The 18,751-nt window shown below is 39.7% G+C and overlaps 1 protein-coding gene across 2 annotated transcripts in view; it reads right to left on the reverse strand.

The window, feature by feature from the left end:
* Positions 1-8,813: 8,813 nt before the first annotated feature.
* Positions 8,814-18,751, reverse strand: part of sntg1 (syntrophin, gamma 1) — a 34,460-nt gene continuing 24,522 nt past the window's right edge. The window contains exons 14-20 of one of the 2 annotated variants that reach the window (XM_034702202.1): positions 18,297-18,335; positions 16,320-16,436; positions 14,732-14,803; positions 13,990-14,142; positions 13,727-13,819; positions 10,813-10,923; positions 8,814-10,673 (exon numbers count right to left, since the gene is read on the reverse strand). In XM_034702202.1, the coding sequence (XP_034558093.1) occupies positions 10,491-10,673; positions 10,813-10,923; positions 13,727-13,819; positions 13,990-14,142; positions 14,732-14,803; positions 16,320-16,436; positions 18,297-18,335 (768 nt within the window). In that variant the 3' untranslated portion in view covers positions 8,814-10,490. The remainder of the gene's footprint in view (positions 10,674-10,812; positions 10,924-13,726; positions 13,820-13,989; positions 14,143-14,731; positions 14,804-16,319; positions 16,437-18,296; positions 18,336-18,751) is intronic. The other variant, XM_034702203.1, reaches the window with a different exon arrangement.

Here is an 18,751-nt window from a genome sequence, read left to right on the forward strand (position 1 = left end):
AAAACCCTAACCCTAGCCCTAATCACAACCCTAATCATGACCCTAATCACAACCCTAATCATAACCCTAATCACAACCCTAACCCTAATCACAACCCTAATCATGACCCTAATCACAACCCTAACCCTAACCCTAATCACAACCCTAACCCTATCAATAACCCTAATCACAACCCTAACCCTAATCATAACCCTAACCCTGATCACAACCCTAACCCTAATCATAACCCTAACCCTAATCACAACCCTAATCCTAATTACAACCCTAATCATGACCCTAACCCTAATCATAACCCTAACCCTAATCTCAACCCTAACCCTAACCCTAACCCTAATCATAACCCTAACCCTATTCATAACCCTAACCCTAATCATAACCCTAACCCTGATCACAACCCTAACCCTAATCATAACCCTAACCCTAATCACAACCCTAACCCTAACCCTAATTACAACCCTAATCATGACCCTAACCCTAATAATAACCCTAACCCTAATCACAACCCTAACCCTAACCCTAATTACAACCCTAATCATGACCCTAACCCTAATCATAACCCTAACCCTAATCTCAACCCTAACCCTAACCCTAATCATAACCCTAACCCTAATCACAACCCTAACCCTAACCCTAATTACAACCCTAATCATGACCCTAACCCTAATCATAACCCTAACCCTAATCTCAACCCTAACCCTAACCCTAATCATAACCCTAACCCTAACCCTAATTACAACCCTAATCATGACCCTAACCCTAATCATAACCCTAACCCTAATCACAACCCTAACCCTAACCCTAATTACAACCCTAACCCTAATCATAACCCAAATCATAACCCTAACCCTATTCATAACCCTAACCCTATTCTTAACCCAAACACTAATCATAACCCTAACACTAACCCTAATCGTTACCGTACCCCTAACCCTAATCACAACACTAACCCAAACACTAATCATAACCCTAACCCTATTCACAACTCTAACCCTAACCCTAATCATAACCCTAACCCTAACCCTATTCACAACTCTAACCCTAACCCTAATCATAACCCTAACCCTAATCACAACCCTAACCCTAACCCTAATCACAACCCTAACCCTAATCACAACCCTAACCCTTACCCTAATCACAGCCCTAATCATGACCCTAACCCTAATCACAACCCTAATCATAACCCTAACGCTAACCCTGATCACAACCCTAACCCTAACCCTAATCACAACCCTAACCCCAACCCTAACCCTAATCACAACCCTAATCATAACCCTAATCACAACCCTAACCCTAATCACAACCCTAACCCTTACCCTAATCACAACCCTAATCATGACCCTAACCCTAATCACAACCCTAATCATAACCCTAACGCTATCCCTGATCACAACCCTAACCCTAACCCTAATCACAACCCTAATCATAACCCTAATCACAACCCTAACCCTAATCACAACCCTAACCCTTACCCTAATCACAACCCTAATCATGACCCTAACCCTAATCACAACCCTAATCATAACCCTAACGCTAACCCTGATCACAACTCTAACCCTAACCCTAATCACAACCCTAACCCTAACCCTAATCACAACCCTAACCCTAATCACAACCCTAACCCTAACCCTAATCATGACCCTAACCCTAATCACAACCCTAATCATAACCCTAACCCTAATCACAACCCTAACCCTAACCCTAATCACAACCCTAACCCCAACCCTAACCCTAATCACAACCCTAACCCTAACCCTAATCATAACCCTAACCCTAACCCTAATCACAACCCTAATCATAACCCTAATCACAACCCAAACCCTAATCGTAACCCTAACCCTAACTCTAATCACTACCCTAACCCTAACCCTAACCCTAATCACAACCTCAACCCTGACCCTAATCATAACCCTAACCCTAACCCTAATCATAGCCCTAATCACAACCCTAACCCTAACCCTGACCCTAATCATAACCCTAACCCTAATCATAGCCCTAATCCTAACTCTAATCACTAGCCTAACCCTAACCCTAATCACAACTCTAACCCTAACCCTAATCACAACCCTAACCCTAATCACAACCCTAACCCAAACCCTAATCACAACCCTAATCATGACCCTAACCCTAATCACAACCCTAATCATAACCCTAACCCTAACCCTAACCCTAATCACAACCCTAACCCTAACCCTCATCACAACCCTAACCCTAACCCTAATCACATACCTAACCCTAATCACAACCCTAACCCTAACCCTAATCACAACCCTAATCATGACCCTAACCCTAATCACAACCCTAATCATAACCCTAACCCTAACTCTAACCCTGATCACAACCCTAACCCTAACCCTAATCACAACCCTAACCCTAACCCTAACCCTAATCACAACCCTAACCCTAACTCTAACCCTAATCACAACCCTAACCCGAATCATAACCCTAACCCTAACCTTAATCACAACCCTAACCCTAACACTGACCCTAATCACAACCCTAACCCGAACCTTAATCACAACCCTAACCCTAACCCTAACCCTAATCACAACCCTAATCATGTCCCTAACCCCAATCACAACCCTAACCCTAACCCTAACCCTAATCATAACCCTAACCCTAACCCTAACCCTAATCACAACCCTAACCCGAATCATAACCCTAACCCTAACCTTAATCACAACCCTAACCCTAACCCTAATCATAGCCCTAATCCTAACTCTAATCACTACCCTAACCCTAACCCTAATCACAACTCTAACCCTAACCCTAATCACAACCCTAACCCTAATCACAACCCTAACCCAAACCCTAATCACAACCCTAATCATGACCCTAACCCTAATCACAACCCTAATCATAACCCTAACCCTAACCCTAACCCTAATCACAACCCTAACCCTAACCCTCATCACAACCCTAACCCTAACCCTAATCACATACCTAACCCTAATCACAACCCTAACCCTAACCCTAATCACAACCCTAATCATGACCCTAACCCTAATCACAACCCTAATCATAACCCTAACCCTAACTCTAACCCTGATCACAACCCTAACCCTAACCCTAATCACAACCCTAACCCTAACCCTAACCCTAATCACAACCCTAACCCTAACCCTAACCCTAATCACAACCCTAACCCGAATCATAACCCTAACCCTAACCTTAATCACAACCCTAACCCTAACACTGACCCTAATCACAACCCTAACCCGAACCTTAATCACAACCCTAACCCTAACCCTAACCCTAATCACAACCCTAATCATGACCCTAACCCCAATCACAAACCTAACCCTAACCCTAACCCTAATCATAACCCTAACCCTAACCCTAACCCTAATCACAACCCTAACCCGAATCATAACCCTAACCCTAACCTTAATCACAACCCTAACCCTAACACTGACCCTAATCACAACCCTAACCCTAACCCTAATCACAACCCTAACCCTGACCCTAATCATAGCCCTAATCTCAACCCTAACCCTAATCGTAACCCTAACCCTAACCCTAATCACGACCCTAACCCTAATCCTAACCCTAATCACAACCCTAATCATGACCCTAACCCTAATCACAACCCTTACCCTATCAATAACCCTAATCACAACCCTAACCCTAATCATAACCCTAACCTTAATCACAACCCTAACCCTAACCCTGACCCTAATCATAACCCTAACCCTAACCCTGACCCTAATCATAACCCTAACCCTAACCCTAACCCTAACCCCTAACCCTAACCCTAACCCTAACCTTAATCACAACCCTAACCCTAACCCTGACCCTAACCCTAACCCTAACCCTAATCATAGGGTTAAGGTTATGATAAGGGTTAGGGTTACGATTAGTGTTTTGGTTAGGGTTATGGTTAGGGTTGTGATTAGGGTTATGATTAGGGTTGTGATTAGGGTTAGGGTTGTGATTAGGGTTAGGGTTAGGGTTGTGATAAGGGTTAGTGATAGGGTTAGGGTTGTGATTGGGGTTATTATTAGGGTTAGGATTAGGGTTATGATTAGGGTTGAGATTAGGGTTAGGGTTATGATTAGGGTTAGGGTTAGGGTTAGGGTTGTGTTCAGGGTTATGATTAGGGTTAGGGTTAGGGTTAGGGTTGTGATTAGGGTTAGGGTTATGATTAGGGTTCGGGTTACGATTAGTGTTTGGGTTAGGGTTGTGATTAGGGTTAGGGTTAGGGTTAGGGTTGTGATTAGGGTTAGGGTTAGGGTTATGGTTAGGGTTAGGGTTATAGTTACGATTAGGGTTAGGGTTAGGGTTATAGTTGTGATTAGGGTTAGGGTTAGGGTTATAGTTGTGATTAGGGTTAGGGTTAGGGTTATAGTTGTGATTAGGGTTAGGGTTAGTGTTGTGATTAGGGTTAGGGTTATGATTAGTGTAACCCCATTCATAACCCTAGCCCTATTCATAACCCTAACCCTAACCATAACCCTAACCCTAATCACAACACTAACCCTTAATATAACCCTTACCCTAATCATAACCCTAATCATAACCCTAATCCTATTCATAACCCTAATCATAACCCAAACCCTTATCATAACCCTAACCCTAATAATAACCCTAACCCGAACCCTAATCATAACTCTAACTCTAATCACAACCCTTACCCTAATCATAACCCTAACCCTATTCATAACCCTAACCCCAGGGTGCCAGCAGAGAGATGAACGTCTTCTTCCCTTTCTCACCTTCTGTTTTTAACAAGAACACGGGTGTGGGCGCTCCCACATCTCAGATGATCCTCACAAAACAGACAAATGTAGTCTACATGATAGAATGCACACATTGCCACAAATTATACATTGGTGAAACAGGACAAACACTAAAAAAGAGGATCCAACAACACATTTATTTAATCCAGTGTGGGAGGCCCCGCCCCTTGTTGCACCGTCATGTCGCACAGGTAGGTCTTCATCACTTCTCCTACAGAGGTCTAGAAACCGCCACCTGGTCGACCTACAAAGAAAAAGAAAGGAAAAAAACGGATTATTGTGTTTAGTCAGGTCATGTTTGTAAATGAGAACTGGTTCTCAAACATTTTTACCTGGTAGAATAAAGGTCTAATTAAGACTCATGGCCCTTGGGGATTTAATGAGAAATAGAGGTACATGCATGTGTCCCTCCCAGCCACCTCATTTTAATACTTTCTTCCCATTTCCTTTCAGTACTCTAGGTGCCTGCGTTGTTTGTGTTTCTTTTTTTGTCTTTTTCTTTCGAAGTAGTGCATGCTTGATTGTCTTTATTTAAAAACCTGTGTTTCCACTCATATACTTCGATTTTTATATCCTCCTTTGGGCAACATTTATGGTTATACACTTATATTTAAATTATTTATTTATTTATTTATTTATGCATGTTTTCTAGTCCTATTATGATTCGTTATACTGGTTATCCACATTTCTTGCCTAATGCATGTGTTCCATATCCTACTTTCATTATCAATCCAAACACCCCTCTCAGGAACCCTACAAGTACCCACATATACATATTTATTTCCCTCTCCTCTTTCAATATTTATTATTTATGATTTTTGTATCATTTTATCAATGATATCCCATAAACCCTTACCTTTTCACTTCCTGTTCCTTCTTTTTCTTCCCCCTCCTTTTCCCTTCTCTTCTTCCTCTTCCTTTTTTCCTCCCAACCTCACTGTGGCGGTTGCTCGATCCCCTTTCACCAGTGACCTTTGGGCAATAAAACAGACATTCCCCTCCTTCTTTTTTTTTCCTTCTTTTCCTCCCCATAGCACACCCGCAAACCTGTAGGAAATATTTTGCGTTAAATTCAAAGTTGTTGCTGGTCAGAGTGCTTTCCAGTATCCGGAGGATTTCCTCATCCGGACGCCGGGGGTTAGGTGATCGGAGGAAGGCCTGCCTGATCGCTGCCAGACCCAGGTGTGTTTCAATATAAGTATAGAGGGAGTCAGTATCAATCGTACAGTAGTGCATCTAACGGGACCGTCATCATTTTAATTTTGTTGACAAACTCATATGTGTCCTTGACATAGCTGGGTTGCTGAGTTGATAATTTTTTCAGATAATGGTCCACGTATTTTGCTAGTTGGTATGACTCTGAGCCACAGTCACTGACGATTGGCCTGCCCTTTGGAATCAGGTGAGGAACTGTCCAGGTGTCGGAGTCTATGTGAATTTTGAGTGCTGAATTTCAAGTATTTTCCATGATCAATCTTTGGAAATGTTAACGATCAATTATCGATTAATCATTAAAAAAGTGTTTTCCATGTCAAAAACAAAGCCAAATGCGTTTTTTCCCCTGAATAAAATTTTCCTTCATGACACAATGTATATAATTGACAGTATTGAGTAACTACGGATCGTATTGAGGTGTTCAAAACGTTAAACATGCTGAATATCGACATGTGGAGCAGGCTCATTATCTCCGCAGACACACAGTCATATATATATTGTGTTGTGAAGGAAAATTTGATTCAGGGAAAAAAAACGCATTTGGCTTTGTTTTTGACATGGAAAACATTACGTTTATGTGTAACATAGGATTCAATGATAATCATGGCCAAACGATATAGATAATGGAACTTGGGCTACCTACAGTGGTAAGATGTAGAAAAAATGCACAGTCCATTTGTAGCCTCCAACGCGATTATTATTGATTTGTTTGTAAACGTTTGAATTATTTAGCAGTGTACCTTTACGTGGGCATACGTTAAGCATGGTTGTGGTTTGCACACCTAAGCTTAAAGCATTTCATGGGCCCATTTTTAAACATAAGATAAATTATCTTGAATGGTCATGCCATATGCATTGTCAGGTGTGTTAGTGTATATGGATTTCTGGAGATTATAATTGAACATAGATGTGTGTGTGAATGTTTTTTGATTACAACACCAACTGTGAACAGGGACAGACATCGGCTGTTGCGGTACTGTCAAAAAAGTAGCTCAGTAGGGGGCCCCTGCTGAACGTGGGCCCTGGGGCGGCCGCACCCTCTGCCTCCGTGGTCGCTCCGCTTATGTCTACAGACATTACTGTGTCCCCTGGGTAACCTTAGGCATTTGGTACTTAAAATAATGCAAAACTGAGATGCAAAAATATCAAAATTCACAATACAAGAGCACGTTTCTTTTGCATTGCCAAAACAAAAGGGCTTTCTGACAGCTCAGTCAGTGCTGTAAAGATTTAAAAGTAGAGTGTACATCTTAAGGGTGACATTTCATGCAAAATCGACTTTTTAATGGTTCTCTACCTGAAATATGTGTCCCTGGCATGTCTACAAACCCCCTGAAAATGAAAAAAATCCATTCTGTCCCTGTTCTGATTTCTCCCACCTTTCTGTAAATATGTGTGAAACGAGCCGTTTCAGTTTTCAGTGTTTTTCATATGTCATAACGACACCCGATCTGTAACGGCAGTCAGAGCTCGGAGCTTGTTCAGCCCACAGACTGTATAAAATACAACTCAACCCCTCCTCCGTTTTTCATTACCTGCACACGTGTGCTAACAAGGAGCTTAGGAGGGAGGCATGCTAGTTGTAGGCTGTCTTAATAAACACAAAGGTCGGTTTTACTCCCCACGTCTGCAGATTTGAAGATCTAGTGGATGATTTTTATTTTTCATTAAAAAGTGCTAGCACTAGTTAGCATAGCCACATAGCTACATGTTCGTAGCTGTGTACCAAGACACACGTCGACATACTGACAAATAAAACAACAAGAAACACAGAATCTGTGACCAATCCTTCAGAAAGGTCCTGCTGAAGGTGCCTCTCCGTCAGGATCAGATTCTGGATCAAATTCAGAGGGTTGAAATAACGCGGGTCTGTGAGCAGCCATGTCTGTGCATGCAACATCCATTTCCTGAGGGGGCGTGGTCAAAAAGCAGATTCTCATTTAAAGGCACAGACACAGAAAACAGCTTGTTCTGGTCAGGGCTGAAAAAGAGGGGTTTACAGGCATGCCAAAATCTGATTTCAAAGTGTTTTTTTGAGCAATAAACTTTAAAGACATGTTTTGGGGACCTCTTGGACCAATATATTTTGATGAAAAAGAGCATAATATGTCACCTTTAACTGAGATGAGTCTTTGGGCCTGAATTTCTATATATTAGCAAACTGTAGCCTGACTTGCGCGCTGCAGGGGTCGTTCAGACCAGCATTCACTGTGGCTAATACAGTCACTAGTGACATGTAACACACTCAACCCCATTAAAAAACTGAAATATCTCTTGAGTCAATTACAGTACCTGGGAACTTGTTTGATCACACATGCAATGTCATTTTCCTGATAAAGGGATTTAAACCTCTCTAATGCCTGTAATAAATATTATGCAAAAACCTTTTTAACTTAGTCTACTGTTGCTGAGCTTAGAGATTGTTAGCAGTCGTCAATATTTTTTTTGCATTTCTGCAAGAGCAAAATGTCAGTTTGTGAGTTTTAGTGGATTTGGATGAAGGATTTTGTTGACTTTTCACAGATTTAAATGGCTGTTTTCCCATTTCCAGTCAATGTGCCAAGCTAAGCCACTCGTTTGTTGGCTACAGCTTCATATTAAAGCACAAACATGAAAGAAATATGAGACATTGAAACTCTGTTTTAGAAGAGGAGTATTTAAGAAAAAAAAGGGGTTGTCAAATATAAGTTACACTGTGCCTTTAACCTATTACTAAAACATAAGTGCAAAACCAGAATGTCATAAATAGTAACTTTCAAGTGCAGATATCATTGCACATTTTTGAATGCAGACATACTTGAAATATTTTCATAACCTTCTGCGGAGTACCTACACATGAAAAAGAAAACTGACCACAAGTGAACCATGTTATAAAAGTTCTCATTTATTAATTTATTACACAGCATATTTGTTAATAAAACATCTGCTAAAAATAAAATTAACCTCACTCTTTAGATCCTGTGTTAAAAGGGTATGCAACTGGGATCATTTTAAAGCACAAAAGCATCATTTAGACTTTCTTTGCATAGACCACACTACCATTAGTCTCTCTCAGACATGCATGTCAGCTTAACAAGCCCCACACAGTACCAAGCACTTTACTGACCCCATTTAATTTACCATCCTCTAGAGTTTATTTACCCATGGGCCTCTTCTGTTTGGATTCTACTGTGTAAATGGGAGGTAAGAGCATGACTAATTACACTAATTGACCTGAACTCTATTTGAAAATGATAGTTTAGTTGTCACTCTGCTGCATGTGCAAACAGCTTAACACAGAGTGAAGTTTAAAGGGGTATGTCAAACATTTGGAGGACATGAGGCTACATATTTCTTTCGCCCTCTCGCAGTGTGTTTTGTCATTGTCAATGAAAACGTACTTCTTCGTATTTACAGGCTGAAATAGATAAAATATTCCAAAAAATATGCCGTATCTGATTGTATTCTTCTAAATTGGTCCATAAGAGTAAATGTTGAAAAGAGCACAAGGTTATGAGCTATCTACCTAGTCATCTCTGGTGCACATCAAATTAACAAATGCCATAATCCCTCCAAGTAATCCTTCAAGTAATCGCCATAATTCATCATTCTTCGAGTTCATTTGAATGTCAGTGTTTATTTACATAATCAAGTTTTGGAGGAAAAATGCTATAAACATGATGAAGGTGTTTCTAATCATGTTCAGAGTGGTTTTGTCTGATTAGTGTGGTGTGTGGGTGGTGAACCTGATCATTTAAGTGTCACTCATCATCCATACAGTAAAAACTAAGCTTCAATACAGCCTTTCTGTCCACGTATACAGCAAGTAGTTATTCTGACATGTGGGTATACGTCATAAATAGAGAAAAATATATGATGTTGCTCTGTATATCCGTCCACAAATGCTTTGGGCAAACTTTTAAAATTCAGATCAATTATCTTATATGATTTGCCATGTAGCTTTTGGTTGACTTGAGTGGAATATAAATTATAATGCTGATTGAATTACAAATGTCGTTAAAAGTTTCACCGCAAGAACACACAGTAAACTGGAAATCAAGTGTCTTTGCACTTACTGGTTATTACCAGGGTCCGGATCAGTCTTTGCAGAAGATAAATCGATATAACTCTGATGTGGACAAAAAAGGATAAACTCTTCTTTGTTTCAGCTCTTCAAATCTTGATTCAAATCACATAAAAAGGGTAAAGAAATGCATTTTTCTCTGTGATGTGTTGATTATAGGGATGTCTGAGGATCAAGAAAAGAACAAATTCACTTAAAAACATTTTCTGTATCGCACATTTTGTGTCCAGAGAGTCTTCTGGGAAAGTTTCTCAAGCAGAGATCCATGTTTAGGTCCATAGTTATTCCAGGATTTTGAAATGTCTTTTGAGATATCAAGTATATCACTCTGAAAGAGGTCTTTTTTTTCTTTTCCCTCACTGTATTCAGCCAATCCTCCATAGTGTCATATCCAGTTCTTCTGTCCACCCATTTAGGCCACAGTCTCAGCTAAGTGCAGCGTCCTTTCAGAGGGGCTGTGGGGAGAGCAGCGCCTGTCAAGTGGCGTATTTGAGTTTAGGTGTCTGTGAATTACACGAGATAGAGGAAAGAGAAGGAAATCCAGTGGTAGTTGCAGTGCCTTGGCTCTCCACAAACATGGGGTCCAGGCACGCAACTTTGGCAGCAAAAAAAGCGTGAATACAATGAAGAACAGCAAAGAGGTTTGAAAACTCCAGCTCCTGAAAGAGAGGGGGAAAAAAAATCAATAATCAAGTCATTTATGAGTGATACATTTACTTTGACCTTGCTGCTTTGAAATTCTCGTAGAGTAGCTTTTCTCTTGACATCAAGCATTAAATATATCTCAAAGTGCATTACCTTTGCTTCAATAGATTTGGAGTCTTGATTTTGGAACAAAAACTTGATCTTGCTTTTTCCATCATCTGATGATCCTTTCAGTTGGGAGAACTTATATCTCCACAGCACTGCCTGAAATGTAGAAATCACACATTTAGTGAGTCTGAATTTGAACTCCACACCACTACAGTGCAACTCTAAGTTTTTATTTACTTCAGTCTAATATGTGAATTCCTCCTCGTGTCCCTGATACATGAATATTTCATGTCTGAGTCCACATGGATCCAGGGAGAAATGGGGCACATCAGCAGATCCTTGAGATACGAGTCTTTCTGAGATATAAACCTGTTATTTTTGCCGCTGGGAAATTTAACAAGCCACGGCAATTTCACCTGAAATAGCAGAGCTTCAGTGATTCAATTAGTGTAGAAGTGAATAAACAAAAGCAGCACAGTGAGCCAAATGACAGTCAGCTTCCAGACGGACTCCTCAGGTAGACAGCTGGCCACGCTCCTCACATGAATATGGATCTGTTTGATACATGCTGCAATACTGTTCCTGTAATAATTACTCTGACACCAGTCTCATTAAATATGGCATAAGAAATCATGTTTAACATACCATACAGATGACATCTCATTGTGGTATGGCAAAAGAAAATCATATATACTCTAGTCAAACTACTTTGACTAGTCAAAGTCAAAGCAGATATTCATGAGTGTGACAGGAAGACTATCGCCTTTTCAATTTTTCAAATCAGCCTCGACTGCTCACTATGGCAGAGTTAAAGATATTACAAACTCTCTCCTGCCAATCACACGCATCCAATATTTGAAATGTTATATGAACTGAATGGTAAAAAACATCTGTGTAAATTCTGTTTCCTTATGAGACATCTGCACAATGCTTGGAGATAATTACTTTGGACTAGTCATATATTGTCACTAATCTGTAGCGCAGCCACCCACCACTGGCAGGAGCTGTAGCTCAGACTAATGGCTACTGTCATCATGACGCTTTAATGATCTACTACCCTAGTGTAAACAAGCACAAGACAGGTGGCATCCACTAAGGTGGTTTGGCAGTATCTTTATCCGGAAAGTTGCATTTAGGCTGTCTCTTGTTAAGCTGGCTTATGACCACTCGACCAGAGCACTATGTGACCAGCACAGACATGTGGATAAATACCTGCAAGGTGGGCCTACGCTTAGTGGCACTAGCCATGCTCATGTTAGCCGCACACAGCAAACCAGTTTGAGATAACTAACCTGCAAACTCTGTGACCATGTCTAGTCATGTTAAATAACTTGTGTTCAGTTTTGACTGTTCCTTACATTTTAGAGTAGTTTGTTAGTCAGAATCGAAATTCATTTAAAACTAAATTAGCGGTTTAGTCGCTCCAGAACACCCCTAATAATGTAACAAATGTAGCTGGACACATTAGCTGCTCTGTGACCCTACATTTTTACTTTCCCTCATTTTGGAAGGAAACATGTTAATGTATTTTATTTATTACTTAGTTTGTTTAACAGCTATATACAAATGAGTTGAAGATTAGGATTTCCATTATAAACCCAAACACACTTCACTTAGCCCAGATACAACATAAAACCTAGGCCCTCAGCATTAATGCATCAGTAAAAATACAATACATATGAAACCCTGACAGCAGACCCTGTTTTATGTAATTATGAAAAGTGACAACTCTTACTTTTTATACTGAGGAATCTTTATCATTTCATTTTAGTATTAGGTTTGTTCTAGATGTTACCTTTATTTGTATAAAGTTGAGATCATTCTTCTTGCAATTATTTTTTTTTAGGTTTCATTATTTTAGTCTTGTTTTGTAAGAGTTTGGCAGCATGTGGGCACTTTACAGGTAGGTAGTTATGGGACCAGCATGCGCCTAGGGGGGGGGGCTTTGTTCTTCATCGGAGCAGCAGAGGCAGCAGGCGCCATGATTTCTTTTGTTCTTTTTCTTCTAAATACACCCCAAGAAAATGCTCTGTTTGAATACATAATGAATTCTTGTTGATGCCTTGACATTTCCGTGGTGCATGAAGGCCCTTGGGTTGAAAATTTGATCCAGTTTGAATTCTGAGTTTGATTAAGGTCTGTGGCCATGAAGCAGGATTCTGAATCTTACTCTTTGCACACTGTACACGGAAAGATGTATTTGTGTGGTATTGCACTGAAGTAAAGGATGAGGATATAACAGACACAATGAAAACTTCATTTCATGTTCCTTCTAATGCTCTTTATATTCCAGTTATCATCTCTTTTAAAATGCTCTGTCCATTGTAACATTGTTGCTTAACAAAAACTGGTGGCACATCTCAATCTGTCTTGAGCCAGCAGATTACAGCTCAACTTGTCAAACAGAGTTATATCGGTGATGTTTCAGATGGAATCTAATTCTTACATGGGTTTTGAAATTTGCCAATAGCAGATTTTAATTACGGAGTTATCCCGCCCAGTGTATTGTATGTACATATGGATCGTGTTTTCCCAATCTTGTTCTGAAAACAATACGCTGGCATCATTTTTATCATCCTTCGGGGACACTGCTGCTTCACATTGCAGGAATTAGGGCCAAAATCTTGGAGAACAATATGGCAGCGCTTGTGTCCTGCTCATTCACATAATGTGCACCAGTGGAGTTGTCTACATGGCTCTCAGGCTTGGGGAAAGGCCAAAATGTACTGTGGGCAGGAGTGAGAGGTTTGTGCTGGGGGGGAAGCTGCCGTCAAAACAAATGTGCTCATACTCCCAAAATGCATATAGCGCAGAATAAGTGAGCAGCAGTAAAATAAAAAAGTGAGGCTGAGGCATTGTGATTGATTTCATCTCACTGTGTACAATACAACCATCTGAAATCTCCTACTGAGAGGATCGTTTTTCCATATTCCTATTGATGATGAAGTCGCACACTCACCTTTGAAGCTGCATCAAAGCACACAAAGCCCATGCTGAAGTCGACTGTAAGTCCCATGAGGTGGCTCTCCATGATACAGGCGTACGTTTTACACTGCAGAATATGAGAACAAGATGTTACCCCCCAAGGACAAGAAAGCCACTTTTGCTCAGCTGGAACTGTCATATATGAGCATTATCAATCTTTGTACTAGAACAACTGAGCTGGAACAGTGCGCAAGATTAAAATCATCACAATTCCCGGCACGTTGTTCAGGTTCAGACCTGTATCCGCTCCACCTCCAGGAAAGTAGCCATCTGAAACGCCTTTTCCCAGGTCAGCAGCTCGCAGTCCAGTTCCACGCTGAAGAACAAGTCCTCCCCGGTCTCCGTCTGGACACTGAAGCAGTGCTTCCTCTTGTCCAGAAGGTCGTTATCCTAAGATAAGACAGTGCGACTTCCATGTTGATCAAGTACAGATGGGCAGACTGACGTGGAGATAAGAAGAAGCAACAGCAATGCTGTTTCTTGAAGCTAAAGGGAGCTTTACCTACTTTGAAACCCAGTCAAAACTGATTACTATGGCTTCAAGGGCAATGAATTCTTCTTCCTCTGTGTTTGTTTGACACTTACACAAGATGAACTCCACAACCCTGATATATTGTCTCAGAGCTTGACGTATCTAAGTGGCTCTGTGTAATAGGTAAAGCAGTCTAGGTCAACTTATATCTTATTCAATTCATGAATCTGTCGGAATAAGGTTTAATATAATGAGTTTTCAGATAATGAACTGCAGATAGATTCCCACAATCCAATTCACAGTGACCTCGAACCTGCAGAAACTGCACAGTACAATCTGAACCTTGAGTGTCTCTGTGGGACTGAAGTAGAACAAATTCAAATAAATCAGTGAGTTATATAGTTAAATGTATTCCCTTTGTTGTCTACTTTATATTCTCTCGATGCGCCCAGTGCCAGGGTTGCTTCTCTAAATATTAAAGAACTGAAGAAGAAAAGACTGCCTTACCTTTAACATCTTGCACATTATCTCATACACAGTAAAGCTTTTCTCTGCTCTGGTCCAGTCCCAGGTTGTCACCTGAAAAGGTTGAATAAAATGTATTTCTGATTTGAGGAATGGCTTTACTAAAATGAACACACAGCAGAGATGTCTCTAAAAGTAAAACTGATGATTTGTTTTTGCTCAGTTGGCTCATTTCATACTTTAAATAAAAATAACAATTGACCGTTTGTTAACCCGACTTCTCAGTGTTGTGTGTATTTAAGCTAACACTTGAAAAATACTTGCAGTCATGTTTTGAGGATTCTTGTAAATATCTTTGAGTTCACACACAGGTAAACACAAGAAAAGTTTTGCTTAAGGACTATTTCTTTTTTGTGGATTGAAATAAAAACTAGCTTGCTGCTTTTACCAGCTGTGTCTAACTAGCAAAGGCTAATGCTAACTACAGAACTCTAAGTAAGTTGATGATACATTTACTGTAAAATAAATATTGGATTTGTTTCATTGGTATTGTGTTGAGGTGTATAACTAGGCCTATTCAAAATAATGTATCATGGATAAAATGTAAGCTAACCATTTCTTAAATTTAGCTTAATCAAAGTAAGCCAAGATCCAGTTGGTGTTAATCCTCTCACCTATGAAAAACAGCAAAGAAGAGGAGGTGATAACTCTGATAATTGAATTATTGTTTTGTTTTTAACCACAGTTAACCTGTAACCCTACAATAAATAAGAGTACAAATTTCTACTACTGTTGTCAGCAAGCTACTTAGCCTCTGAGTGCTTACATTTACAGAAAATACTGTTTCATATATTCCTTAAACTTTGGCTCGCATCATTTTTGGTTATTAAAGGTAATTTAAAAGATTAAAAGATTACAAACAATATTCTTCAGATACATAATAGGGTAAGAATTGCAGGATTACTCAAAATGTAATACCCAAAACACACTTATGATAATACCACAATACCACCATACCAAGACTGTGTTGTAATTGCAAAAGTGTGTGACAGTAACACATTGATGCATAACAAAATTTGATTAACTGAAGAATACAAAATGCTCCAGAAAGGTGAGGAATTGATGGTTCAACTGGTTGTTGAATTCAAAGCTGTCATCTTTCCTCATGAGAAAAATATATGCCTCACAGGTAACTGTAGTCCTCAGTAATGAAGAGGCTTGTCACATCGTCTGAACAAGCAGGCTGCTATATTGCACCATCCACTCTAATTAGCATATTCCATTTATATCAGTATATTCAAGTTGAGCAGGCAATTTCAGTTATCTATCAATCTTTTCTCATCCCCAGTACCATCGACAGCTTATCCCTCTTGTCATAATCACTTAAGTGGCTGGCAGAATGTAAACAGATTTAATGATCATCATCAATCAAGAAGAAGATCAATGCAGCACAAATGATTATGAGGGAGCTGCGTCCTCTTTTTTTCTATCAGGAAAGCACTTTATCCCTCGATAAAACATTAACGTCAGATGAAAAATCTCCCGCAGAGTTGAACGACAACTGCTCAAACTCAGAAGTTCAATGGTTCAAAGAAGTTAGAAGTTGGCTGTGAAACAGAAAAAAACTTACAGGAGGGGCTGAAAACTTGAAGAGTGAGGAACCCCTCAAAGCTAGGAACTTTGGTGAATACATTCGGTCCTGAACGGAGTCCTGCTCCTTCTCATCGACCCAGCCCATGTAGATAATCTATCAAACAGAGGAAAATGAAACAGTGAGGGATGTGGCCTTTAACAATCATTGGCAAAAGTGGGGCTAAACCATTCTGAGGAAAACAAAAATATTGTTTTGAGTCACAGTATGAAATATTGCTCAGTGACTTACTGGCAACCTATCAAGGGTGTGCCCTGCCTCTCACCCAATAACAGCTGGGATCGACTCCAGCCCACCCTTAACAGGATAAGCAGTATAGATAATGGATGGATGGATGGATGTGGTCATTTTTCTCTTAAATCAAATATTTAATGCTGCAAAACCCCTTTTTTTCTCTGTCAGATCCTTACTCTAAGCAACTGATACATCATAGAAATATCATCTACTGCCAAATATAGACCAATTCTGGGGAAGATTGATCAGCTCTATTCCTAAAGTGTTAGTACTATTGATCCTAAGTCTTGTTCTGAGTATTAATACTTGCTGCAGTTGGATGGAAACCATGTAAGATCAATTTCTGGCCATGCAAAGACTCCTCGTAGTGCAGGAATAATCTCATTTATTCAAAGCGGTCTCAAAATAAACATTTGCCTTTTGCCATTGAAAATGTTCTCTGTTACAGAATCTACGTGATCTAATATTCAACTGAGATAAGCCAAAAGAAAAAATAAACGGCTGTTATGTATTAATAGGAATGCAAATGTATTCATTGTAAGTCTATTAAGGATGCATTAATGGTCAAAGTTTAACCTCTTTACATGATTAAAAATGAATGGTAACAGTACAGATATCTGAGATTCTGGTGCTTCGATTAATCTGCATCAGATTTTAAAACTGATGTGAAATGTTTGATCCCTTGTTGGGTTATTTAATGAGCTTTGTTTTCTGGGCGATCCTCATTTGGACTAAGGGAAAATTGAGGGAAAAGCATAACTGGTATAAAACTTGGATGGCAGTTGCTGGGCTGTTAGCTTGCATTTCATAGCAGCTGTCAATCAAATTTGACCAAAACAGCAGTATTTAAACTCTTATAAATATTATCAAAGGAGGCTTTTGTTTCCCTCTATTTGGATTGAGACTGTTGCTCATTTAGTTGGGAATTTATTTTTTGTTGGGGAATTTGAAGATTGAGCATGCATGCAAGTCTGCTTTCGATTTACCCATCAAGGTAGTTCATCACACTGATGCACAAATCCAATATTGTCATTAAGCTTTGTTGTTCATTGATTCATAAGATTGCCCACAGTAGGCCCATAAAACCAGCATTACTTGTTGTGGCTAAAATAGAATGGATAAATCTCATTATTTCCCAGTATTTATCATCATTTTTCCGACCCCGTTGGGAAGTCAGATGTATTAAAATTCTAGTGTTCAGTATTCAGGAGAAAAAAAGAGGTTAGGCCAACTGGGGTTGAAGGGAGAAGAGGCAAATCATCTACTTCAAGTGTTGTGAGACTTAAGACATCAACTGAATCTCAACATCAGTGCTCATTAAAATCAGGGTGACTGGTGCCCAACTAAAATATTTGTTGTTTTTTTGTTTTTTGACTGACGGCAAAACAAGCAAGTGAAAGATTCAGGACACGCAGAACCTCAAAATAAATATGTGACAAAAGAGGGAACCCTGCAGTCACATTATCTCCCCATGTTTAAACTGAGAGATGACACTGCCACTTTAATGACTGAAGGAACTTAAGTTGTTTTCTGATCGTGTCTCAGAGGACTTTAATGATGCAAAATCTCTGCTTGTGTTGCAATAGTTGGCAACACAAGAAGACGTGTCCTTTCTCTGACTGAGTGACCTCGTTACACTTACTTTGGGATTTTTATGATAGCCGTAAAATAGACAAATGAGAGTCAGTCGAAGCACAAAGTAAATCAAGAGGAACATCTTACCTGCTGGTTAACTGGGAAGTTTCGGTTGATCTTCTTGATCTGTTAAATTTAACGAGAACATCAATAACTCGTTAAAATGTCTCCTGCTCACAAAACGTCACTAATTATCAGTAGAATTTAAAATAGCTCTTTGACCCTGAAGGAAGTCAATTACTGATGATCCATCGAAGAACAAATAACTATGAATTAAAGTATCCATACTAACATGTTAACCACAGCACTGAAGGAATATTGTTCAAGCTACTTCATTTATTCAACGCATGCAAATTAGAAAATGAGATAGATAGAGTCATTTTCCACAAGGACCTGAGGCTCTTCTTTAAAAAACCCATTTAAAAGAATCCATTTTGCGTGTGTGATAATAAAAGCAAAGGCAAACTACATAGAGAGCAGTCAGGCTTTAAATTAAAACATTCTGCTCACATCACAGGTATCACTGGCTCCTAATCCACACT

The sequence above is a fragment of the Notolabrus celidotus genome, chromosome 15, assembly GCF_009762535.1.
Source record: "Notolabrus celidotus isolate fNotCel1 chromosome 15, fNotCel1.pri, whole genome shotgun sequence".
NCBI classification, from domain to species: Eukaryota; Metazoa; Chordata; class Actinopteri; order Labriformes; family Labridae; genus Notolabrus; species Notolabrus celidotus.